Source organism: Aureobasidium subglaciale, assembly GCF_000721755.1.
Source record: "Aureobasidium subglaciale EXF-2481 unplaced genomic scaffold scaffold_10, whole genome shotgun sequence".
NCBI classification, from domain to species: Eukaryota; Fungi; Ascomycota; class Dothideomycetes; order Dothideales; family Saccotheciaceae; genus Aureobasidium; species Aureobasidium subglaciale.
The window spans coordinates 214,192-238,907 of record NW_013566985.1 but is presented as its reverse complement, the minus strand read 5'-3'; the positions used below and the strand labels follow the sequence as shown (position 1 = coordinate 238,907).

At 50.6% G+C, this 24,716-nt stretch overlaps 10 protein-coding genes across 10 annotated transcripts; 5 read left to right on the top strand and 5 right to left on the bottom strand.

The window, feature by feature from the left end:
• The first annotated feature begins 242 nt into the window (after positions 1–242).
• AUEXF2481DRAFT_39868 (uncharacterized protein) lies at positions 243–2,419 on the top strand. The gene has a single exon (XM_013488394.1). The coding sequence runs from the start codon at positions 471–473 to the stop codon at positions 2,298–2,300; it is 1,830 nt and encodes a 609-aa protein (XP_013343848.1). The 5' UTR covers positions 243–470; the 3' UTR covers positions 2,301–2,419.
• Positions 2,420–2,655: 236 nt separating this feature from the next.
• Positions 2,656–4,383, top strand: AUEXF2481DRAFT_88761 (uncharacterized protein). The gene is made up of 2 exons (XM_013488491.1): positions 2,656–2,817; positions 2,876–4,383. Exons 1-2 carry the CDS (start codon positions 2,733–2,735, stop codon positions 3,988–3,990), a joined length of 1,200 nt encoding a protein of 399 aa, XP_013343945.1. The 5' UTR covers positions 2,656–2,732; the 3' UTR covers positions 3,991–4,383.
• On the bottom strand, positions 4,126–6,524 carry AUEXF2481DRAFT_29403 (glycoside hydrolase family 79 protein; the record flags this gene model as incomplete). The annotated part of the gene is made up of 6 exons (XM_013488330.1): positions 4,126–4,642; positions 4,708–5,526; positions 5,582–5,681; positions 5,742–6,189; positions 6,244–6,309; positions 6,468–6,524. 6 exons carry the CDS (start codon positions 6,522–6,524, stop codon positions 4,126–4,128), a joined length of 2,007 nt encoding a protein of 668 aa, XP_013343784.1.
• Positions 6,525–7,043: 519 nt separating this feature from the next.
• Positions 7,044–7,631, bottom strand: AUEXF2481DRAFT_29402 (uncharacterized protein; the record flags this gene model as incomplete). The annotated part of the gene is made up of 1 exon (XM_013488329.1): positions 7,044–7,631. The coding sequence occupies one exon, from the start codon at positions 7,629–7,631 to the stop codon at positions 7,044–7,046; it is 588 nt and encodes a 195-aa protein (XP_013343783.1).
• Positions 7,632–8,858: 1,227 nt separating this feature from the next.
• AUEXF2481DRAFT_4933 (uncharacterized protein) lies at positions 8,859–12,032 on the bottom strand (the record flags this gene model as incomplete). Its single annotated transcript, XM_013488265.1, has 3 exons — positions 8,859–9,186; positions 9,238–11,868; positions 11,920–12,032. 3 exons carry the CDS (start codon positions 12,030–12,032, stop codon positions 8,859–8,861), a joined length of 3,072 nt encoding a protein of 1,023 aa, XP_013343719.1.
• A 192-nt stretch (positions 12,033–12,224) lies between these two features.
• Positions 12,225–13,946, bottom strand: AUEXF2481DRAFT_215155 (uncharacterized protein). Its single transcript, XM_013488521.1, has 3 exons — positions 13,929–13,946; positions 13,116–13,863; positions 12,225–13,064 (listed from the first exon to the last, which is right to left on the bottom strand). Exons 2-3 carry the CDS (start codon positions 13,510–13,512, stop codon positions 12,418–12,420), a joined length of 1,044 nt encoding a protein of 347 aa, XP_013343975.1. The 5' UTR covers positions 13,513–13,863; positions 13,929–13,946; the 3' UTR covers positions 12,225–12,417.
• A 1,859-nt stretch (positions 13,947–15,805) lies between these two features.
• On the top strand, positions 15,806–16,832 carry AUEXF2481DRAFT_79756 (uncharacterized protein; the record flags this gene model as incomplete). The annotated part of the gene is made up of 2 exons (XM_013488484.1): positions 15,806–15,893; positions 15,953–16,832. Exons 1-2 carry the CDS (start codon positions 15,859–15,861, stop codon positions 16,830–16,832), a joined length of 915 nt encoding a protein of 304 aa, XP_013343938.1. The 5' UTR covers positions 15,806–15,858.
• A 1,594-nt stretch (positions 16,833–18,426) lies between these two features.
• AUEXF2481DRAFT_39863 (uncharacterized protein) lies at positions 18,427–19,973 on the top strand. The gene is made up of 3 exons (XM_013488393.1): positions 18,427–18,972; positions 19,029–19,235; positions 19,295–19,973. The coding sequence occupies exons 1-3, from the start codon at positions 18,779–18,781 to the stop codon at positions 19,524–19,526; spliced, it is 633 nt and encodes a 210-aa protein (XP_013343847.1). The 5' UTR covers positions 18,427–18,778; the 3' UTR covers positions 19,527–19,973.
• A 540-nt stretch (positions 19,974–20,513) lies between these two features.
• Positions 20,514–22,080, bottom strand: AUEXF2481DRAFT_4929 (uncharacterized protein; the record flags this gene model as incomplete). The annotated part of the gene is made up of 3 exons (XM_013488264.1): positions 20,514–21,062; positions 21,119–21,943; positions 22,012–22,080. 3 exons carry the CDS (start codon positions 22,078–22,080, stop codon positions 20,514–20,516), a joined length of 1,443 nt encoding a protein of 480 aa, XP_013343718.1.
• Positions 22,081–23,028: 948 nt separating this feature from the next.
• AUEXF2481DRAFT_65402 (uncharacterized protein) lies at positions 23,029–24,678 on the top strand (the record flags this gene model as incomplete). The annotated part of the gene is made up of 4 exons (XM_013488447.1): positions 23,029–23,586; positions 23,651–24,078; positions 24,131–24,254; positions 24,310–24,678. 4 exons carry the CDS (start codon positions 23,029–23,031, stop codon positions 24,676–24,678), a joined length of 1,479 nt encoding a protein of 492 aa, XP_013343901.1.
• Between the last annotated feature and the right edge of the window lie 38 nt (positions 24,679–24,716).

Here is a 24,716-nt window from a genome sequence, read left to right as displayed (position 1 = left end):
TTCAAAGTAATGGAATGCAGCTCCGTGCCTTTCTGCATACAGTCAACGGACGAATCATCACCACTCGATGTCCTACTAACATACCGATTTGATCTTCTTGCACTGAAGCTCGCGATACTGGACCTCGTGCCAGATGCACTGGCTTATGACGATGGTTCTTCCCTTCTGAAATTAGCGCAACCGCCACTGACTCGCATTGAAACCGTTGCGGGGAGAGCTCAACCAAGAGATGAGCTGTTCGTCTCGACCTTGTTTTTGCTGGGCGGTGTCTTGCGTCTAGGTTCCTCATCCTCCTTGAACATCTCATTGTCTAATTTTTGTCTACAAACTATACTTGAATCGAGCTGGGTATCTTCGCGACAGTACTGGGAATCTTCAGCATACTACGGCCTTCGCGATTCACCACTGCGGGACGAGCTTTGCAGCCTAGGACTTTCACTTCACTCGGACATCAAGGTGCTTCTTTCACCATGGGAGGAGGACAGCAGCTTCCTCACAGAAATGTGACGACGCATAATCAACCCGTCACAGAGCCAGAATGGAACAAAGATCTTTGGGGTCTCGTCGATATGGGCAGTAACGGCATCCGACTCTCCATAACCGACCAATCTGCACCAACTACCCGCGTCTTGCCTACAGTCTACGCTTACCGCAACAAAATCTCCCTCTACGAAGCTCAATACGATGAGAATGGCACCAAAATTCCCATCTCAAAGGAAGTGCAGGATGATGTGATTTCTATGCTTCTCAGGTTTCAAATATTCTGTGCGGATTTCAGGGTTCCGCCGGAGCAGATTGAGATTGTGGCGACCGAGGCTACTAGAGCTGCTATTAACTCTGCAGAGTTCTGTGATAAGATTAGAGAGGAGACGGGGTTGAAGATGAGGTTGTTGAGCAAAGAGGATGAGGGTAGGATTGGTGCTTACGGAGTTGCGAGTTCGTTTTCTTCCGTGAGAGGTCTGGTTATGGATATGGGTGGCGGTAGCACTCAGATTACCTGGATGATTGCCAAGGGAGGAGAGACGCAGATTTCTCCTGTCAGTGCTGTTAGTTTCCCGTATGGAGCTGCTGCTTTGACTAGACGATTGGAGGATTTGAAGAAGGGCAAGAGTAAGCATCAGGCTCATGAGGCGAGAGAAGAGTTCCGCGCGCAGGTCAAGACGCAGTTCCAGGAGGCGTACAGCAAGATACAGGTTCCGGATGAACTTGTCGAGGACGCGAAGAAGAATGGCGGATTCAGGCTCTACCTCACTGGCGGTGGTTTCCGCGGTTGGGGATATCTCTTGCTTCACCATGAGCAAGTAGCAGGAGGCGGCTATCCCTTCTCCATCATCAACGGCTTCACGGCACAAAAGGATGAGTTCGAAGACACCGAAAAGATGAAGGAGATTGCCAGAGAGGCCAAGGAAATCTTCCGCGTCTCTGATCGTCGTCGCGGTCAAGTCCCTGCCGTCTCCTTCCTCGTCAGTATCCTGGCTACAGCGATTCCACACGGCATCCGCGAAGCCCACTTCTGTCAAGGCGGTGTCCGCGAAGGTGTCCTCTACAACCGTCTTCCCTCGGAGATTCGCGCCCAAGACCCCCTGGAAGTAGCGACTCGCGACATGGCCAAGCCCATCTCTCCGAAACTGGCAGCACTGGTCACCCAATCTCTTCCTGCTGCTGCACACGGACATCCAAGGGTACCAGAGTCGATTGATGTTCACATGATTAGAGCATTCGCCAACATGTTTTACTTCCACGCAAACATGAATAAAGAGGTGAGTTCGACATCGGCGCTTTACAGTACAGGAACAGGCATCCTGTGCTCGACACATGGATCTTCGCATGCAGATAGGGCGCTGCTGGCTCTTATGCTAGAAGCACGCTATGAAGGCGAATTAGCCCCTCGCGAGATTGACTACCGCAACCAACTCATCCGCCTGGTTTCAAACGAGGAAGCATGGTGGACACAATACATCGGTGTCATTGGTCTTATCCTGTCCCGCGCTTTCCCGGCTGGAGTAGTCCAAGATGACCTTTACGACCTCCACACTCGCACAATTCTCAAGAAGCCAGAGATCCGCATCTCGTCTGAGTACGTGGATAACCTTGGAAAGAGAGGTGATAAGGAAGGATTGATGGTTACATTTACTCTGGTGTGGGCGACGGAGAATAGAGATGATCCTATGGAGGTCAAGGAGACTTTGGAGAGACACATCAAGGACCTCATCAAGGTTGGGAGGAAGAAGCATGCGATCAACGGATGGAGGATCAAGGTTGGGGCGCAAGTCAAGGATGATTATCCTAATGATGTATGATGAGTTGAAGTCAACACGACATGGGAACTTTGGCGTTCAGGATGTAATTTATACAAACCAATAAATACATCAGCTTGCATTTACGCGAAGGATGAAGTCTACAAGCCATAGCAGACCGCCAGTATCCAGTATGTTGTTGGGCAGCTCTACATATGTGCTTGCATGCATAAGCTATCATCTCACTAGAGACAGCACGATGTCAACGTTTTCCAAGCGGCCAAGCAAGGAAGAATGACAGGCTGGTCTGTGATTGAGGGAGCGAACTGCAGCTTACCTGCACCCCCGCGCACAAGCCTCGGCTCAGGCATCAGGATAAAACAGCCGAGTATATCAACCACGTAAACACCAACTCCATCGTTTACGACATTCTTCTCTCTACTTTCAAATACTGAATAGAATCCGTCCAAATCCAGTGAACTTTTGAATATAGCAATGTCTTCCTTTGAGGAGAAATTCGAGCAAGCGGTTAAAGATGGCGTCTTCCCAGGCGCCATCCTCATGGCAAGAGATGTATCCGGTAAGCACCCTTCCTTACCACATCTCAAATGATCAGAGACTGACGTAGAATGCGAAAGGAAAACTCGACTATGCAAAAGTATTTGGCTCTCTCTCCATGGACAAGGATGCTCAGCCTCTTCAACTTGACAGCATCCTCTTCCTAGCCTCGATGACAAAACTCCTCACCTCTATAGCAGCAATGCAATGTGTAGAGCGTGGTCTTATTTCCCTGGACACCGATGTAGGAGATTTGATCCCATCGCTCGCCGCCCAACCAATCCTACATGGCTTTGACGCAAACGATAAACCCATCTTGAGCAAACGCAAAAACGCAATCAAATTCGTGCATCTACTCACTCATTCCGCGGGAACCAGCTACGATAAAATGGTTCCAATGCTAGAAAAATACAGAACTCAAATCGGACAACCGGAAAACAGAGCCACGATGGAAAATAAATGTGTCTATCCACTGTTGTTTGAACCGGGTACTCATTGGAGCTATGGAACCGGCACAGATTGGACGGGTAAAATCATCGAACTCCTCACAGGAAAAACATTACAACAATACATGGATGAAAACATTTTTACTCCTCTGGGCATCTCACGTATTCAATTCACCCCGTACGTCACTGAAGAGATGAAAGTCCAAGCAGCTTCCATCGCCCTTAGGATCCCAGATGGAAAGTTGGTAAACCTACCCAGAAGCAAAAACATAGACTTTGGAGATCTGGAATGTTTCGGCGGTCATGGAGGTTATGCCGACTTGACGAATTACTTCAAAATCCTAGAATCCCTTCTCTTGGACGATGGGAAATTACTTTCTCCCTCTAGCACCGCAATTTTTTTCTCACCACACCTGTCAACACCTTCTCGAAAGGCTATAAATACCATTTTCGCACAGCCAGAAATCTCTGCTGTATTCGTGGGAAGTTTCCCGGAAAGTGTAGAATATGATTGGGGGATTGGGGGTGTGGTGTTGAGGGAAAATGGCGAGAAGAGGGGAAAAGGTACAATGGCTTGGAGTGGGATGCCGAATTTGTTTTGGTGGGTTGATAGGGAAAAGGGTGTATGTGGACTTTTTGGTACGCAGGTTTATCCGCCTGGGGATGGGAAGGTTGGGGAAATGATTGATCTTTTTGAGAGGGAGGTTTATGAAAGGGTTGAGGGTGGAGGTGGTGGGGCGAAGTTGTAAGAGATACATGCATGTATGATGAGAAGATCACGTCGAATAGATACGAAAGATCTACATGCTTCTGTGAGTGAGATGGTTGATTCGACATGCAAAATTTTTCTTATGTGGAAGCACAACGTACTATTCCTTCTTTCCTCAATAGCAGTCCACTGACACAATAGCAGCACTACTCCATGGAACCTCCACCTTGACAATCCCCTGCCCATCGACTTTCACCCCCTCTCCCCTAGTAACATTATGCAACCTCACAGCCTTTCCCATATTCAATTCATAATTATAACTATTTCCATCCCAAGTGATCCCACTCAGAGCATCACTACCATTAGCCAACAACCTCTGCACCACACCACCTTTACATCCACTCGGAAGAGAAAATTCATAGCTCTCGACCGGGCGAGCAAAGAGTGTTGTGTAATTGTTCGCCGTGGTGTTGTAGGTTTGAAGTGAGACGATGAGGATACGTGACAGAGAGTTATCGATGTGAGCAGTGTAGAATGAGGTATTTGCCGAGGAAGCATTGAGATGGGTTATCTTGAGAGAGGCGGCGGGGTGGGGTTTATTCATCATGGCTGCTACGGCTAAGTTGCCATAATAAGGGGGTTTTGTACCGATTGTGGTGATGTTTGTTTGGATGGGTTGCCAGGATTGGTAACTATTACTTTTTGTTAGATTCTTGTTGATTTACAGGAGAGAAGAGGAGAAGAGGCAGGAACTTACCGATAATTAGTTCCCTGATGCATGTGAGAGCGAGAAATGTTTTGAGATGCGAGATAGACGTTCCAATCTACACCCCACAGCGCAGCGCCAAAACTGTTACTTAAACCAGGACGTCCCTGTCTAGCAAGGGAGTTGTGTTCGCCGAGGATGTATGGTGCGTCAGGAGCCAAGTCACCTCCAAGAGCTGCAATGTTACTCGAAAGATTGAGGTGACCAGCAGCTTTTGCAATGACATTTGTGTGATTCATCAGAGTGCCTTGGAGAGTGATACCAGGGTCCGTGGAGACACCCATGTAGTTGTGGGCAGAAATCAATCCGATATCTTTGTCTGCGTTGAGGTCTGCTTCAAAGGCTTTGAGAGGGTCAAGGGTGAAGTATGCATTGGCAGGTCCAACACCAGCGAAACTAGGAGCCATAAATTTGGTGCCTGCAAGCTGAGGGCAGGCTTCTTTGACAGCTCGCTCAATCTGCGTCGTGCCATTCAGCCACTCCTCGACATACTGAGCTTCCGTGTAGTTTAGAGGACGGTAGCCAGAAGCGTGGAAGAGATCGGGCTCATTGCCATATTCCCAGTACGCAAGGTCATCACCAATTGCTCTGCAAGCATAAGGAGCAGAAGCATAAGTCGCGGCTCTGGCTGCAGAAGAATTGGCACCCAGGTTGAAGCCATGGACGTATTTCGTCCCCTTTGGCATGGTCTTGTAGGATTCGAAGAAGGAAGGGCCAATGGTGATGATGGTTGGGTAATCGGCTGAGATGTTTGGTCGAACTACACCCACAAGACCAGTCTTTTGGTTCTCATCAAAGATTGCAATGTCTCTGTTTTTGGTATTAGTACGAGTGCGTGCACATCATAGGCATGGCGAAATCTCACTGAGTATTACCTCCAACTCGAGCAATGGGGAAAGAGCCTTGGAGTCTATCGAGATTGTTCAAGAGATTGTACGAGAACTCGTTTGGATGCGAGAGGTTTCCTGAACGGTTCAATGATCAGCACTATCTCATAAATCTGAAGAAGCAGTCAATTAACTTACCAGCAAAGTCAGGCCATGACGACAACTCAAAAGAAAAGGACACAAATGAGTCCAAAGGAATACCAGCATTACTTGGAGCAGACTCTGAAAGTGCGATCGGATTTGGTCGAGATTTCAAGGTGGCAGCCTCTGCTTCCAGCAAGGTCGCGAGGCACCAAACAAAGAGAGAGCGCCTGTTGAGAAACATTTCTATTTCGTATGTGCTGTATACAATGAGGTCTTTCAAGAATGGTTTATACAACCCATCGGCAACGGAAGCATCAGCCGAAACATGATCTGGCAATTGAACTCGCTTGGTCTTGACCGTAAACAGCGTGCCGGCTTGACGATCTGCAGTGCACTGATGTGGGGGAGTGGCTGGGCCGTGGGGATGTTGCGGAGAAGGTGGGGTAAGACCTATTTTTCCGTAGTCAGTCCTTGATAATCTTGCAGTCAGGGCTCGGGACCACTTATAAAAAAGTAATTGGCCACTCCTTCCGAAGAAAGAATGGCACCAGCGCACCAATGCGCTCCAGACAGCCCCTCCTCCACTTTCCGCAGAAACACACCACAATTCGATTTTCACAATCTGCAAGTCCCGAGAAGAACACATTGAAGTCCCGAATTTTGACGATCTACATCATCGCCATGCTTTCTCCTCTGCATACGGCGGCCTTTGAATGTGCGTCACGAGGGATAGTGCAGAGCCGAGGCGTACAGCAGACAAGCCGGAGCTTTGACACTCACTCGAGAGAGGTCCCGCACGTACAACCTCAGCAGATGCACTTTCCCATCGATCAGCATGTCAAAAACCGTGGATGAGTGCGTCAGATAGGCACGACTAGTCGAACGTCTCGGCCCTTCATAGTGTCTTCTCATCAACCAGAGATTTTCCAAACAAGATGAAGCGTGAGCGCATCAAACTTCAGAAGAACCATCGCTATCCCAAGTTCTGAACGACCTCATTCAAAATCCTTGGTTCAGTCTGACATTAGCTGGCTCATATACCTCACCGCTTCACCAGACTTCCAGGGACTCTCGGTATCAAACTCTGCTGCTTCCTCTCGGTGTGTTGTAGCGTTCTTCTCAGAGACAAGTCTTTGGTTTGTTCTCCGGCCAGCAAAAGCCAGCGTCGAAGAGCATTGATACGTGGGAAAACGCGAAGTGGACAAAGTACATCCGTAAAACCCACTTCCTTCTTTCGCAGTGTACTGAGAAAGGTATGATGCCAGACAGACACTGATGAAGATACTGTAGGCGAGTATGTCGGCGCTCATCGTTGACTCCGCGGTCGAAGCAGAGACTGATGATTGACGCGGCTGGTCAGAACAATGACTTGGATGTCAACTCTGCTGATAGCTGAACGCTATTGGCAGAGGCTTTCTGGCTGTGGTTGAGAACTGCGGCGGATGAGAGACGGTCGTGCGAGCACGGTAGGGCTTGTACGGGATCTGTATATGTTGCCTGACAGGTTGATAGACGACGAAGAGCATCGATCATGAATGCGTGATGAATTCCACCCTGGTATGGAAGAAGAGCGGACATTGAAAGTACATCAACCGCTTCCAAGGCGACCGAGAGGGGACGAAACATCACAGAAGCCGGAGACTTTGGCATGCCATAATAGACTGTGCCACTCTGTGCCTCTGTTTGTAGCTTGACGTCCTTGCTACGCTTTCGCGATTCTGACAGGTGGCGTACAAGCATATTGTGAGGCTCAGAGATTGACACGGTCTGTTTGGAAAAGCATGACCAAGCTCTTTCTGCAATGTCCGGACTGATCTCCCGACCACCAGGGTTGCAGGCACCGAGGTGCTCATGATGCTTTACAAGGCCGTCTACATCCAGGCGGAGATTCATCTTTGCTGAACAAGCTCCCCGAACGCCCTCTGTACAAGCAGCAAAACACATGTAAGATCCCAAAGACGATCCTCATACAAGGTGTCCGACAAGGTTTCCTCATCTCCTCCGAGCGCAATCCAGAACGGCAGACCAGAAGAAGCTGTCCATAGATGACCAGAGCATGTTGTCCAGATGGTAAAATCGACGCGCGCCCTCTAAGAAGGTCTTACCAGCCAGACGCATGATAATACCAATTAAACGCCTTTTTCATTCCGAAGAATTCCAAAAAGCACCGGACGTCGATATCTCATTTCATTCGCATTGCCCACAAATTCCTCGTGAGAAGAAAAAGAGGCGCCGATGAACTAGTCGAGAAATCGGCAACTTCCTGCAAAGGACCGCGAGACTTGGAGAGAAACCGATGTATGGCTTAGGGTTAAGTTCCGAGGGAGATGCCCATTCGAAGCGCTTGAAATCAACAAGAGCAGTCAGGGAAACCCAAATGAGACCATGCTATGAGGCTCAGGATTATGACTGTGTCGAGATCTAGACGGCAGCAAACAGCTCGCGAGAGATAACGACCATGACAGTGGCTAGACCCCCCTCGTGACTGTGGAGAGAGTGAGACGCGTGGTATGTAGCAGAGAGAGAAAGCAGCAGAGAATTGGAGGAAGAGTTTCCTGAAAGCCTGGATCCAAAGTGTCAGCAGTGATATGACCAGTTTTTTCAAGACCGAGGACGATGAATTTGACGCGAACAGACATCGAGAAATAGTTTGTGAAAAGAAAGAAGAGTTCACGCGTAGCATTCGCTTTCATAACATCGCGGTGGCCGGGCAGACGCGCCAGAATGCCAAGACCTCGCGTGATGCTCGTAATCACATGTCATGAGCATCAACGACAACAGCATCTTCAAACTTCAGGATCATCATCACCGGAATACACCTGTGTCTAAATGACATACATATCTTGAGTCTGGTGATGGTAGTTCCAAATAATTGCGTTCCGGACTTGACTTGAGCTTTTACACGATCTGCCCTTTAAAAGCAAGTGTCACAAATTCCACCACATTCTAACACCTCCTGGTCAGAAACGTGCGATAGATTATGACGCGATAACTGCAAGCTTTGAAAAGAGTCTTCGAGAGATTGATTTTGTTAAAGTTTTGTACACTACATACAGATAAATCGGTCTGCGAAGACCATCTCGAAAGGAAGAAGGGGTATTGTCGTGAGGGAAGGAGATGAGAAGATGAAAAGATATCAGAGAACGCGAAACCAAAGATCGTGCACAAAATCTACACCTGTGGCACCGCAGAATCTGTCGATTCGGTTTGAGCATCAGCATCCTCAGCGGTGGTGTCGAAGTTCTCGGCAGAGTGCAGAATCTTTCTCTTGCCGTTGGCTTTGTAATGCAGCAGAACATCACCACCACCTCGCCAGATGTGTGTTCGAATTGTCGCCAGTGTCATCTTTGGTGGAATAAGTTGACCGTTGCAGTATAGCTCGAGATAATCTTCTGGTGGCATGGCTGTGGCCGGGTCTTGTGCGGGTTCAATTCGTTCGGCGACATAGCCCAGGATCTTGCGAGCACGTAGCATACGATTGGCGTTGAGACGATTGTTACTGTCGCGTTTGTTAGCTGGGTTCGGGAGTGTTATCGCAAAAGGTACATACCCATCTGCAGCAATACTTGGCAATACATTCTGCCATGGCTCAAGTACGAAGCTGATTTTGACAAGATCCTTGAGCGGAATCTGGTTTCGTAAGAGAGCATCACCGAGCCACATGGGCGCAACCTTCTCAATCAGATCGGCCATCTCGCCTGTGCTGCCGACCTTGCCCTCGAACAGGTCAGCCACGCCACCGGCTTCTGGTCGCTCTTCCTGGATGAGAATGGTTGTGTTTGGCGGTGGCTTCAGTACTGGCGTCTCGGAAGGCAACGATGGCACGACCGAAGTGGGCAGTTCAAGCTCTTTTGACTGGCCCAACGCTCCCCCCGCAGCATCTACAGCAGCTGCTCGTTGAACCTGTGCCTGGATATGATCTTCGTAGGCGAAACGAATCTTCTGGATGCAACCGAGGAAGTTCTCGTCAACGACGCGTGAATTGCTGTTGTCAGACGAGCTCTGGGCGTCGGCCTCTGCCTCTTCCTTGGTCTCCTCAACAATCGCAGGCTTATCTTTGTCGTTGGTCGGAGCCTTGCCCAGCTTCTTCATGTTAAAGGACATGTTCATGCGCAGACGTTTACCGAACTTTGATGGGGTGTCAGTGGTCTCGGCCGTCGAGGTGTCCTCTGCAGCTGGTGTAGTAGCAGCTTCGCCAGGAGTTTGGGGTACAAGCTTGGTCTGGCTGTTTGCATTTGTAGAGTTGACGGTTGTTGAAGTGTTCGAGAAGTAGTCGCCACTAATCGAGGATCGGTCTTGTGTGCGCTCGTCGTCCTCATTGGTCAAGCCATCTCTCGTCAAGTTTGGAGAGCCGAGATATGATGAGGCAGTGTCAGCAATGGATAGACCAGGAGTTGCGAAACCAATAGTGTTTGTGTTTGTCGGCCTGAGTGTGTTTGTTGACAGGGGAGCCGAGGGGTCAAGCTTCCAGCCGTCGGCCATGCCGGGGGGCATCTGGATGCTTGTCGGGGCGTTCTCGCGTTCCAACTTCTGCTTCTGCGCCTGTTCCAACAGGTGTCTTCTGTACTGCGAGTCTCTGGAGCTTTCCTCACTGATCAGGTTCGCAAAGAGATAGCGCAGAACCCACTTGCCAAGGTTGATTCGCTGGTCCTCCTTGAAGTCGATGTTCTGATCAATGTCGAGCTCGTCAGCGTACATTTCAGCGTCGAAAGCCGTGTGCTCCTCCAGCGTGATGGCCAGGGTTCCAGTGCGGGTGTCGACAGAGCACCAGTTAGGCACTGTCTCGACCGTGGTAACCTCTGGCTGCACGTCCTCGAGATGCTTCCTGCCGAAGGACTTGATGGGCACACACTTGAGGAGATCCCACAGCAGAACCTCACCAGCGGTATCTTGGGTCAGGACACGCTTCCGGTCATTGAGCATGATGTGCTTGACCAAACCGTTCTGACCTTCAATGGCAAAGTCGGGAGTGTGTCTCAGGGGCTGTGTGTGTTCGGCTTCAGTCACCTCACCGTCTGGAGTGGTCTCTCTTGCTACCGGTCTGGGGAAGTATGCAGCGTTGCTGAGTCTGAGGACGTGCTTGAGGGGGATGGAGCGTTTTGCGGAAGGCGGAGGGGAGGTGGGAGAGATGGGTTGCGGCGGGGAAGCGAGTCTGTCAGAGGACGAGTTGACGGGTGGACTGGGGATTCTCGAGCGGGAAGTGGCCAGGCCGAAGCGCTTCTGTTTGTAAATGTCAGGCAGGTCAATCTCGGCACCGTCAGTGTTGACATCAGCCCATCTGTTGATGGTGGGGCGAGGGGTGGCCGTCCAGATGTAGTCGCCAGCAACAGCAAGCTTGTGCACAGCGGTACCTTCCTGGCAGATGGCGACACTCAAGCCTTCCTCCAGCTCCTCGCCGCACCCTCTCGTGTCGGTCTTTGCAACCATGCCGCTCTTGTCGGACGAGTAGAAGACGGAGAGATCGGGGTGATCGGACCACAGAGACCAGACACTGGCATCGTGCATAGTCAGGGTGTTCATACAGCGACCGGCAGTAACGCTCCACACCTTGACCGTCTGGTCGGAACACGCAGACATGACGGTGCAGCCATCTTGACTGATCAAAATGTCGCGCACGATGTCCGTGTGACCAACAAACTTGGTGATGCGCTTGCCCGAGCGCGGGTCCCAGATGCGCACGTTGCTGTCAGGCCCACCACTGGCAAGGATGGAGTGTGTAGCCTTCAGAGCGTAGACGCTGGCCTTCTCTTTGCTCAAGCCGGCCAAGCTCTCATCCTCGCTGACATCGACGCGGAGAGTCTCTCCTGCACCGTTCAGGTCCCAGAGACGGATGTGACGGTCCAGGCCTGCACTGGCGACCCACGAGGCATCTGGCGAGGGAGAAGCCAGCACCTTGACGTAGTCGCTGTGCAGACCGATGGTCTGGGGTGGCATCGAGTCGGTCGCGGCGGGCCGCCATAGCTTGACACTGATGTCTGACGAGGCCGACACCAGGGCCTGGTTGGACTGGGCGAGGACGAGGTCATTGATCCAGTGGGTATGCGCTTGCACCTGGTTGTGCAGCGTCGAGGCGGGTGACGGCGGGGGCTTCGCGTCGACGGCCGTGATCTGGTCCGACTTGTGCTTGACCTCGAAGTTGAGGTCCCATGCGCAGATGACTCCGTCGCGTCCTCCAGAGTAGCTGTGCAGCGTCAGTGTCGCGCCCTGCATTGCGTGTCTCGGTAGTACCTACAGGATCGAGTTGTCGCTGTCTACCGCGAGTCCGTTGACGCCGAGACGGTGGCCTCCTGCCGAGTTCGTGAGAGGGAGCACATAGCTGATCCTCTGCCGCGCTTTACGAGCCATATCCACTACTCTGACATGTAGGTAGACCTGCGAACTCGGTCGGACCTCTCGTCTTCGAATGCCCCGGCCCCCGAACGGCCTCACGCGCCAAGCCGCCTTTCCCCACGATCGCCATGCGGAGAGGCCTGTCCAGCCCGTCGATAGCCGCCACCTGTCAGATCCGAATTCAGAGTCCAAACACGAGGGGAAAGGCGAAACAAGGGGAAAAGGGTCAGCAAACTCAGGTCGAATTATTCCTAGGTATGCTGTGTACACATTATATATCGCCCTTTTTCTGCGCCTAGAAACACCTCGCTTTTCGCTATCACGCTGCCTCAAAAAAAACCCAATGCCTCGTAAACTCACAACGCCCGCTACATACTCGTGTCTTCTTCCGACAATCTCACTACTTCGCGTGAGGTGTCAAGGCCTCTGAGCTCGTCGCTTCGCCGGAAGGGGCTGCTTGCAGATAATCGCCCATCGAGAGGTCTCTCATTGACTCTGTTGGTGGCTCGGTCGCTTCCACTCTACGCTCCAGCTGCACCTTGTGATAGCGTGACGACCCAACCACTCTACCGTTAGGTGCGCGAATTCGGAGTCCATCGTCTGCGGGGTTGGCGCTTCCAAAGTGGAACGGCTCCGTCTGCCCAGCAAGGTACATTGTGTCATCGAGCGTCGGTGCGTGAACCCAAGTCCTCTCTGTTGTTGGGATACCGTTGCGCACATACTCCTTGTAGTCGCCTTCGGTTCCTGGGAACTCTCTGGCTGTGAAGCGAAGTGGCTCTCTTCCAAAGTTCGAGTCCTTGGGTAGCTTGGACAACATCTCGCCGACGAACCACTGCTGGTTGTAGCCAGTTCTGCCGGGAATTTCGTCCGCCGAAATCTCCATCAGCTCGTCTCCGTTTCCAGTTGGGACGAAGTGTCTTGCTGGGAGAACTTCGATGTCGATGATGGGCAGAATGCGATGGTAGATGTCGTGGTTGTGGATTTCGCGAGTAACGACTTCCTCCCGAATGTGATGAATCTGCGGCATCACAGTTTCGTGGACAACAGCTGCACAAGTCAGTCTTCCGATCATTCATTGATGATATACATTGAACATACCTGGAGCCCAATGCTCGGTAACGTCTGTGTCAACAGTGTTTCTCAGGTCCACAATGCCTTCGAGCTGAGGAGTAGCCGGAGCATCCTTCACAAGGTAGTTCTGGTCCTTGGGGAGGAACTGGCCGAAGGCTGGATCCTCGCTCAATGCAGTCTGCTTGGGAGGTGAAGGCAGAGGCTTATCCATACTAAGTCTTGATCTCTGCTCCGTGTTCGAAATGCTTCCCCTGCGACCATCAAGATCGCGTGAGGACTCGACGCCACCGACAGCCTTGCGCGAGACTGCTGTCTGGCCAATGCCGTGCGCCGTAGAGTAAGAAGACGCCGAAGACTGGCGAGATTTACTGAGAGTCGACTTCGTGACGTTGAGGGGAGCGGGCGCATCAGAAGATCCATTCATAATGTTGCGATCAGTAGTGTTTTCGGAAAACTTATCAGATCTCTCTGAAAGTGGTTGAGAGGCAGTGTTGTTGTGATTGAAACCGATCACGTTTGAACTTCTGCGAGCTTTCTCCTTGGCTGCGGCATCTTGAGAGATGGGACTTGCCACGGTCTCGCCCTTGTAAGTGTCAGGCACAGCGGGAACACTGGGTGCCTCGCCAGCATTAATTTGACGCTGATCAAGACTCTTGCGCTTTGTGTCAAGACTTCTTCTGGTCGTGGTTGAGTCGCTTGCAGTGGGCGCAGCAGACTTGCGATCAAGCGACCTTCGAAGCTTGGATCGGGATCTTGCAGGAGACGGCTGCGAAGACTGATCTGTCAATAAAGTCAGCCGTCTTTGCCCAATTTGCAATGCAATCTACTGAGAACTCTTACCTGTGCCTGATATTGGCCTCCCGCCGGTCTGAGCGCTTACACCATTGTCGGCGCGAGTTTGACGACCCGGGCTGCTTGGAGGTGTCGACTCATCATCGTGTCTGTGGAACAAGCTCTTGATCTTCTCGCGAACCGGCATCTTTTGACAAGTGATAATCTCGATGCGCGCGGGGGAACAATCGACCAGTGAGGGGATCAAGGGAGTATGTGATCAATATGCTGAGTAGGTTGCTGCACTCTAGGAATTCCGCGGACAATGTCACTACCGTTCGGGTCGTGTTTCTACCAACGTCATATTATGACTGCCTTCAATAACAGGGAACTCACGCCACGCGCTAGGTGGTGCCGCCCGTGGCCGTGGCCACTGGCGTCGGCTACGATGTTGTCTCACGCAAACCCCGTACACGGTACCGGCCTGCAGTCCATGTAACTACGTTGGTATGACACAATCGGCTGCGGTCTGGAGCTCTCTGGCGAGTCCTGACACATGCACCATCGCACAGAGCAACAATACAAATGCCTGCAGTAATTCTGATTCCTGTTGTACAAACGCCTTTCCTTCCTGGAGCTCGAGCGCAATTCCCATACCGTCGTGCAACCATCACCCGGGGATACGCGTGTGTTGACGTTCAGTATTCCCCTGTTCATGCAGGAAGGCTGTTCGAACTTTACCAGAGCTCCAGGATTTTGGAGCTGTCTCGAATCTCTCGATGATGCTGTGTGACGTCGAGAATTGCGGGGCACTTCACGATTGGCTGACGACGGAAGTTGAGCTTTGTGCTTCCTGTTGATGATCGCTGATTTGCGCGCTGGTGCATTTTCCGGCGGTTCTTAAATCACGGGCCGCCAAAGCTTCGATGCAGACACGCAATCTCGATCCCTGCTTTGCGTCTGCGCTGCGGCTGCCTTAGTGGAGTTCGGTGGCAGATCCGACCAATCGACGGCGGCGTCTAGCGAGCGTGTGCTGAATCCGTCGATGCGAGGTGTTCGTGCTTGCCAAAGTGAGCAGAGCAATCAAGGAAATTAACCAAATGAGAACGGGCTGTTCTAGACAGAAGACGTCGCAATTAACTATTGGCTTCTCCGGACGATCATTGCATAATCTGGCGTGTCGATCAAGACCCAGACCGCTGGGGCTGTTTGTCTGCGAGCCCTCATGCCAAAATGTACACGTATTGATTATGCTTCCCAAACCCATGCCATGAGCTCTACTCTTTCCCTGAGCATCCGAGGGACCGAGATGTCATGAGGCTGTTGGACCCTCTGGAAATAACAGGCTAATGCAGGATACAAGATCTGGTGCACAGCAAGTACCCAGCCACAGTAGTCCAACGGTGCTGTTCCAGCGTCATGAAGTATGCAGCCCTGCTCGCGGTCGTGCATCACCTTCTCTGCGCGTCCGCGGGATATAGCGGGGTCGAGAGCTTTGAGGTCCGCCACGAGGTAAACCAAATCGAGTCTGGCGGTTCGGTTGGTCCGGGTCGTCCGCTCGTTAGTTTGGGATAGTTTTAGCAAGAGGCAGGTTTAAGAATGGGTTTGGGCAAGCAGAGACACGACAGCTATGAGATCATTAACGGCTTTGGGTCCTGGAACCCACTCCGCACTGTGGCTTCTCGGCCAACTACGCAGGAGAAGTGAAAGCCATGATCACATGCTGTGGCTCACGGTGCTCCCAGTCGTTTTAGCCACCGTTGGGGGAAGGAGCAGGGCAGGCTAATCGTCACATCTGCCACTGCCTTGCAAATCGACACGGATGATGTCAATCGTCGAGTGAGGGCAGCCGAGAGCTCCTGCCATCCGGACCTTACAAAAAGAGACCCCGTCGACGTCTCTCTCATCTTTCTTCCTTCCCATCAACACATCTTCCACTCCAAAAACTCCATCACCTTTACACAACTTTCCCACCAAACCACCCCAATCTATTATCACAATGGAATCCGCCAAGGCCGCCGTCGCTGAGTTCATGTAAGCATCCCTTCTTCTATCAGTTCCATCTCGAATGTCTGCTGACATCATTCACTCAGGTCCAAGTCGGGACACCACGACACCACCGTCCACGAGAAGGTCGCCCCCGCTGTCACCCACGAGAGCCATCAGCTCCAGCAGCACGAGCAGATCCAGACCGCCATCGACAAGGAGGTTCACCAGGACCACTACCACACCTCCATCCAGCCTGTCAAGGACCGTGAGGTTCTCCCTGAGCAGCACCACCACAACCTTGCCGCCGTCGAGCACCGCTCGTTCGAGCACGGCAACGACTCCCAAGTCAAGGAGCGCCTTGCTGCCGAGGCTGCCCAGTTTAGAGACCAGCGCACCGAGGTTGAGGCTGTGCACTCTAAGTCGATTGCCCCCACCATCGGCGGTGAGCACATCCACCACCATGTCCACGAGACCATCCAGCCTGTCGTCAACAAGGAGACCATCGAGCCCCACGTTGTCCACACCACCGTCCCCATCCACGAGGTTCACCACAACGCCGCCCAGCACCACACTGCCTCTGCTCTTCCCGCCGTCTCCATGGCCGACTTTAAGAAGCAGGGTGGTGTCCTGACTGGCCGCGAGGAGCGCTACGACGGCTTCGAGGGTGAGCCCCGCACTGTCGGTGGTGCTCACACCTCTACCTCCACCTCCACAACCGGTCTCACTGGTGCTGGCCTTACCGGTGCCGGTGTCACTGGCGAGCGTGACCTCAAGCACGGATCCCACTCTCACTCTTCCACCACCGGTACTGGCGCTGGCCTTACCGGTGCCGGTGTCGCTGGCGAGCGTGACCTCAAGCACGGATCCCACTCTCACTCTTCCACCTCCGAGCACGACTCCAAGCACGGCAAGCCTTCCCTCATGGACAAGCTTAACCCCAAGAAGGATGCCGACCACGATGGCAAGGCCGGTTTCATGAAGTAAACGGTTCGCCTACCTGTTTCCATTGATACCACTATGAGATGATCGTCTTTTCACGACCTCTGTTCACGATTATGAATGTTGTTTCCAGCGCTGGGAGTTCAGCAGTCCTGTAATATACATAGCTCCTCAAGAAAATAATCCTAGTTTCCTATCTTCAATATTGCTTCCTCTTGTTTCCTTATGCAACTCTACACTTGTGCTACTTTTTATAACATGTTTGCTGGCCAGATCTTACCATCATCATTTTGGTCGTTCATACAGCGAACTTGCTCTTGTTGATCTACCTCGTCCCTGACCACACCGTGAACGATCAGCAATCTCGTCTCCCGGCCGTAAACAACCTGAATATTACTCGCGGCTCGTGAGATTGTGATTTTCTGTCGTGTATGTTGCGGTGTATACGTGAGAGGCACTGTATGAGAGGTTGAAGAGCTTAGCTGGAGTTTGGCGATATGTGGTCGTCTTTGTTCGAGTCGTTGGTCTGTGAGCACATGGTGTGGACGGAGGGTATCAACAAGACTTGTCCAGAAACACGAAAATTGATGTTACAGCACTAGAACTCGTGCTGCACATTACAAAGCCTTATACTGTATAATTCATAGCTTGGAGTATATAATAGACAGGTCGGACAAAGACAGAACCTGTTCGTAGACGAGATGCCTTGTCAATGGTTGCGTAAATGCTTGTCGAGGGTACTACCCTGTCACTGTTTCTGCGCTCCGTTCTCAACACGTCCCCTGACCGTTTCTAACACGCGAAGATGATGAAGGTCAACCGAAGCCATCCCCAGCCATCCGAAACCTGCCGTTTCCAAGCCGCCGCCTTCCCTCGTGGACCTGCGACATCACATCTATACTCTTAACCCCCCTGCTGCCCATGATGACGTTCAGTCTGGTCTTATCAATCGGAGTAAGAGGAAAATTCTCATGTGACATTGAGAGACTCACAGTAAGAGGGCTCGATAGATGTTGCTACTCCACTCAGGGCAATTCACAAATCAGTCGTCCTCAGAAATCGACCCATCACCATCATAATGGTTGCTGCGCAAAACTTGATCTGATCGCGTTCCAAGAAAACATCACTTCCGAACGTCGTCTTGGCTTTGACTTCGAAAAAGGAGATGAACAACACGAACGAAATTCTCATCCCTCTCATGACTGCCGGGTGAACGGTTTTCTGCCTCAGCGGGTGTGCTTACACGCCTATCGCAATCAACAATCTCCCTATGCCATGACATCTGCATCATGATTCACGACTTATATCCAGGCCGCATACCCGCCACTGCAAGCAACGTCTCTGATGATATTCCACCTCTTTTCGACCATTTCCATACTGTTGTCTCGGTGGTTGATGGTAACGGTGCGGGCTGGCACTGCGTGGTTTCGCTGTGTCTTGGCAATATTATAAGATGGTACCGTTGACTGACAACGGCTTTTTTGTACAACGTCGAGGTAATTCATGTCCCTTAATCTTGATTATACAGGGGTCTTTCGGCAGTGAACAACACACAAGTAAGTATACGAAGCGACTTGAGAACATATGTAAGAACGTAAGAATTGCACTCGGCCATCTCATTCGACAATGAGGCCAAGTACAACACTTCCCTACTCCTGCCTCGTATCAACAGACGTTCAATATCAGCAAACAATAGTAGATGGCTGGGAATTACGACTCCAGAGCCACCTGCTGTGCCGAACGGTCTCAACGGCCATAACGACCCAAGCCTCTTCCAATTGGCTTGGCCGTATTGAGAGAAATTGCTATATAACAAAGACCATCAAGTCCTCCCTACTAACTTCTGCTTTCCCATCCACATCCAAAAATCATCTAAGCTCTCATCCATCAACACAAAAGAACATTAACACCTTCAGGAAGGAACTAAAAAGAAAAAACCCAAACTTGATCAGGATCAAGGGAAACAAACACCACAACAACACAATCTCAAGATGAAGTTCTCAGCTTTCGCCTTCATCTCGTTGGCCGCCTCTTCGGTCTATGGCTCGGTCATTGATGTCAATGCTCGCGATCTTGACTCCTACGTCAACCTCGAGACTCGCGCCACATGCTGGAAGTCCGATATGCAAGCCGTCAAGGACCGCATCAACCACTACAACGTCTTTTGCCAGATGTACAACGCTCAGTATGTTCCTTCCACACCACTTGAATCAGTACCCAAATCACTAACAACAGCATCAGACCTCGCGACTCATCTCCTCTTCCCACATTGACTGCCGCAAAATTGACAGGAGCATGCTCATGTCTCCTCGCCCAATGGAACAAAGTAGCCAACCCTACCTCCGTGCCCTCCACAGCAGCAAACACCTGCGCCGCCTCAGACATCAACCTGATCAAGAATGAAGCACCCAGAAACTTCAAATCCTACTGCACATGGTGGGGCTTGATGTAAGTTCATTCTCCCTTCCCGCCTCCTCCCCTGCAAGTCACTGACAAAACCTCCACAGTCCTCGCTCTCGCTCAGCCATCCCCGGTGTCAGCGCCGACCAAATCACAAAATCTTGCAAGTGTCTTCTTGCCGCAAACGGTGGCACCGCAACTACTGCCATCAAAGTCAGCAGCACGAGCACAAAGACTACTGCCAAAGCCACTTCCACCGCTTCTGCATGCAAGAAGCGCAGAAAGGTGCGCAGAACCGTCACCGTCGAGGTTGCCGCCGAGGCCACTCCTTCTTTTTAAAAGAAGAACTTTTTCTTTTTCTTCTCTTTTCCGCGTCGGTTGCCTCACCAGATCAGCTCTCTTCATGATACTTCGAACGAACAGGAGTGGGAGGTGAACAGCCACGACGACAAAACTTCTTTTGTGCGACGACAAAATCATCAAGGGATAGATGCCCTTTTTTTTTTTTTTTGGATGTTTGGATGGAACAATCCCTTTCTTTTCTTTACTCTTCTTCTCTTCGGAGGAGGAGATTTTACCGGTGGAGGGTTTTAATAGGAGGAAAGAGTTACTGCTTGCAGTGTTTACTCAAAGAGATGGAAAGATTGTGGCATAGAAAATCACTGGTTTGATATTTTCTGTCTCACATAGCATGGAGTGGAAGAATTTATATAATTTGTATTCTAGATAGAAAGATTGGCTTCGTTGAGAAGAACCAAGGGAAATACCAAGATTTTGACCGCCCGATATATTTTCTTCACCCCTTTAACCATTTCTCCTATGGAGATGCAGCGAATTTGAGAGTTAAGGAGTGAAGTGAAGAAGTAGGACCACGCGGCTGATGCACGCGGTGGCAAGCCAACGGACGTTCCTGTCGATCCCATCAACGTCTTAGTATAGGCATGCCGTATGTAGAGATCTGCAGTAACGTCTTTATCAAGTTCGGCAAGGCAGAATTGCTTGATCTTGATGCCGAGGAGTCTCGGTGAATCGATTCGGGCAAGACATTGATCACGGGTCGTAGTTTGACCGGGCAGAAAGGAGAGGAAAAGTAGTGAATGGTACATGATGGTGATCGATTTGAAAAAGTTTGTATCTACCGAGAGTAGATAATCGCTAGTTTGCAGCAGATGTGATGGGAATCCGTTGACATCTTTTTTGTGTCTCCAAGCCCTCATGAATAAAGGTCAGTGTTGACTTCGACCTATCTTCCCGATCGTTCTCGGCTTTTTTTAATCATGTTCTCAACGTCCTCACTTCCTCTCCTCCCTTCTCTTTACCAATCGTCTACAAATCTCTCGCCAGACGCCTTACTGAAAACCTTAAAAGAACGCCAGAAGCCGCTTGGGTAGACGATTCCAGTGCCATAAGCAGAGGACGTATGTGCTTAAGCGTCACTCCACTCAGCCCAGTGTCGTTCAAGAGCTTCTGAATACCATCCGCGAAGGAGGAGTGTAATACCTGCATGTCTTCTGCAGTCACCTTATCCATCGGTCCGAGCAGAAACTCGAGGAAACTTTGTTCCTCTTCGGACAACGTGTCTTGACAGTCAAGTACATGCACAGTCTTGCTCCTGATATCGATCTGCGCGGCAAGCTTGTCTTTACTCGACCGGGCGACGATAGCAAGGATGACTTTTCCCAATTTGAGATCATACGGTACTTTTGAATTGAAGGTAGCCCAGTCAGGAGGCGGTATGATTCTTCTGTGTCTCTTTCTGACTCTGAAACTATCGAAGAATGTGCTCCATGGTCGTAGATTAGAGTCGCGTTCGCATGGCGAGACCATGATCTTGACGTTGAGAGTAGAGACGAGCTCATGCGTTTCAAAGCGAATCTGTTGAGATGTATCCAGGAGACGGCTCAAGGGCTTGAGATCTTTTGGTGGCTCACATCAACCTTATCAACACACTCTCTAGACTGGACATTCTCTTCTCCGCCTTCACCTTCCTCTCCACTGTCAACGTCATCAGAGTCATCTTCCTCGTTGCTGAAGGGATCTCCTCCAGATTCATAGAAATCATCATCATCATACTCCTCGTAATCATCGTAATCATCGGAATCATCCCACTCGTCGCAGTAGTCCATACCAAATAACTCGTCATTGTCCCAAAAGTGCTTGGGACAAGGCATCTCCACCTTGTGCAAGAACTCAGGCACATCCTTGAGCAACAAGCCATCGAAGCTTTTCTTCGCGGTGAAAAGCTTCATGACCTTCATGAAAGCCTCTTCGAAGATCTCGTAGAAGTATTCGCAGTAGTTGGAAGAGAAGATGGACATTCCGTCCTCTAAGCCAGGGAATCTCATGTTGAGGGTCTTTCTCTTGAAGTCCAGCTTTGCAATGACTCTGACTTCCATCTCGGCGTTGAAGACGACGATGTCCATCTTCCAGACTTTGAGCTCGAGAGGGAAGGTGGTGGTGTCGGTGTCTTGCTTCTTCTTGCCCTTCTTGGCCTTCTTCTTCTGCTTGATCGGGATTCCAACAGCGATGGTGTGAGGCGCGAGCGTCAAATCGTGGTACAGGCCGGCTTGAACACGAGCCTTGATTTCGGATGCGATCAGGGCGGTGACTTCGACGCAAACTTGTTCAGAGAAGGCAAGCAAATTGTTGACGGCCCTCAGAGAATTAGGTGGTTCGACAGCCAGAATCTTGGTTCCTCCGGGGTCGAGAAGGGCATGGTAAATCTCGTTCCTGGCCTCGAGACTCAGGTTGAAGAACTGAGGGTCGGCAGGATCTAAGAGGATCAGCATCTCGATGCTTCATGAGAAGGCAATGACAGTATTACCTTGATATCCACGTCCTTCTTGGTGGAAGCGGGATTCTCTCCAATGGGAAGCTTGGATTGAGTACTCATGTTTGCAGAGGCTCTGTCAGTAGTTGCAGTGTTGAGAAGAAGGAGAAGGCTACGAGAAGCACATATATGGGGGAGGAAGAGGGGTTGCAAACGGAAGCTTCACACAGCTTCAAACTAGAACAAAGACACGGGCAGCTCCAACTAAGCCTAGCTAAGACAAAACAGCACATGTCTACCGTTATTTGCATACCTGCAGCCTCAGCAGAGGCATAGCTTTACTCGTGCATGCTTTTATCCTTTGGCTAAAAAAAAACCAGACCAGTTGTGACTCTGTATGTCTCCCAACGTTCGAGCCACAGTTTTTATAGCATATATGACTGCAACTTCAGTGGTTTTTGCTACTGATAATGCAGGCCTCTGAGCAGGGGTTCACAGCCGAATAGAGCGACGGGTTGAAACGATAGGGCTCAAGAAAGCCGGACAGTATCGATGCGTCCCACGAGTGGAGAGGGAAGTGATACGCTGGTCAGATACAACGAGATGCCTGTAGCTTGCAGAAGATGATGGTGATGCGATAAGTCTGTCTATGCATCCATGCTCGAAAACTCAACGCGGTCAGGGCTGGCGAATCACCTACCTTGATCGTACCAGGCAGCTGATGACAAACTGTGTATCTCCCATCTCTGCATTATCTATTGGTCTGTCTCCTGCCCTGAGGATTGGTCAGATATATCGGGTCGCGCAAGAAAGTGTGATAGTCATTGCCTGAAGGTGCCGAGCAGATATCACAGGCAGCAACTACCGGGGAAATGGCGTGTTTCGGACACGACTCCGGTGTTTGACGTGGATCGTCATGCCGCACAAACCTCAACGCCTTCGCAAACATTTCCTTCTCGGGCGACTAATTCAGACAGAAGGATACCTACGCAGCGCTGTATTTGGCGTATATGAGCGTCTGCATCCGCACATTATGTTTTCTTGACCATTACGACATTGACACCTGTCACGATGGGACCCTCGACCTCAGAATACATTTTCATCCGTACCTGCATTGCTTTCCTGCATTGGATAGCCCCTTTGAGCGTCGCGTATTCTTTCGTCAACCTTTACCTTAGACCGAACAGGTCGCATGGATTTTCTATACAAGATATTTTGATTGCTTGGGCTCTTCTAGAGGCTGTTTTCTATCTCGTCATTTTCCTTCCTCTTAGACGTCACCTTCAACGCCCTGCGTTGCATCCTGAGCACGCCTCCCGAGAACAGCGGAAACAAGATTTCATCCAGTGCATGGGAAGTGTACCTGATCTAGACGAATTTTTGTCAAAGTGGTTCAAAAATAGCCCGCTCTCAGAAATCAAGAGAGAGAACATCAAGGAGTTCCTACGGTGGGCTTTCTTGAGTTTAGACTCTGTCGATGAAGCCTACGAAGACGAAGTTGAGGAGTACGTCCAGTTGATAGAGAAGACTCGTCAAAAAGAATTCGAACCTGGCCGAGGAAGTGCAAGATGTATTCGATTGACTTTTGATAAAGTTGAATTGCTGCACCGAAGCCTTTTCTGGTATTTGGTAAGATGAACATTCTCTTCCAAATGGACTGCGAACGTCTTGGACGAACTGACATTTTTTGCAGTGCGTGTGGGTGGTTGATTGTTTGACCTCGCTCCGATTGTTCTACTATGGATTCAGCTATCATCGCTTACCCTTGCGGCGCTTCTTCTCCGTCTTCCCTCTTAGACCGCACAATCTTATCTCTCCCATCAAGTCGCCATCTGACAAACTCACCTATTGGCACCGGCCGCACCACTCCAAAACCGACTTGCCGATTCTCTTCATTCATGGTATAGGGATTGGGCTATATCCTTATGTAGACTTCCTCGCAGAGGTCAACAAGGAGATCAAGGGCAAGGATGGCAAAAGTGTGGGTGTAATTGCTGTCGAAATCATGTCTATCAGCTTCAGATTGGCTGGACAGACTTTGCTGAAGCAAGAAATGTGCGCTGAGATTGACAAGATCTTGAAAGCACACCAGTGGGACAAATGTGTGCTAATGTCGCATTCGTGAGTGCTATCCTTTCTGTTTCTTGCATCTCGCAATACTGACTAGCTCTAGATACGGGTCGGTGATTTCGACCCATCTTTTGTACACGCCGAGTATTGCAAAGAAAATCGGACCTGTCCTTCTGATAGATCCTGTCACTTTCCTGCTGCATCTTCCCGACGTAGCGTACAATTTCGTAAGCCATGCCACCTTCTCACTTAGACTAAATGTTTTACTAACCACCGATCCAGCTACACCGGAAACCAACTAGCTCCAACGAACACCGACTCAGTTACTTCGCCTCCAACGACATCGGTGTAGCTCACACGCTATCCCGACGCTTCTTCTGGAAGGAAAGCATCATCTGGAAGGAGGACTTTGGCCACCGACTCGTTACAGTAGTGTTGTGTGGACAAGATCTAATCGTTGACACACAACACGTTGGCGAGTATCTCAGCGGGACCGATGATGATAGTTGGAAGACACAAGAATTCAAGGGCAAAAGCCTGGATATCTTGTGGTTTGAGAAATTGGATCATGCTGAGGTGTTTGATCAGAGGGCGACTAGAACTAAATTGCTCCGAGCGCTGCATGAGTATTGTGGGGAGCAGGTAGACTAGCCAGGCATATCCGATTCATGAAGTTGATCTCATCTCTT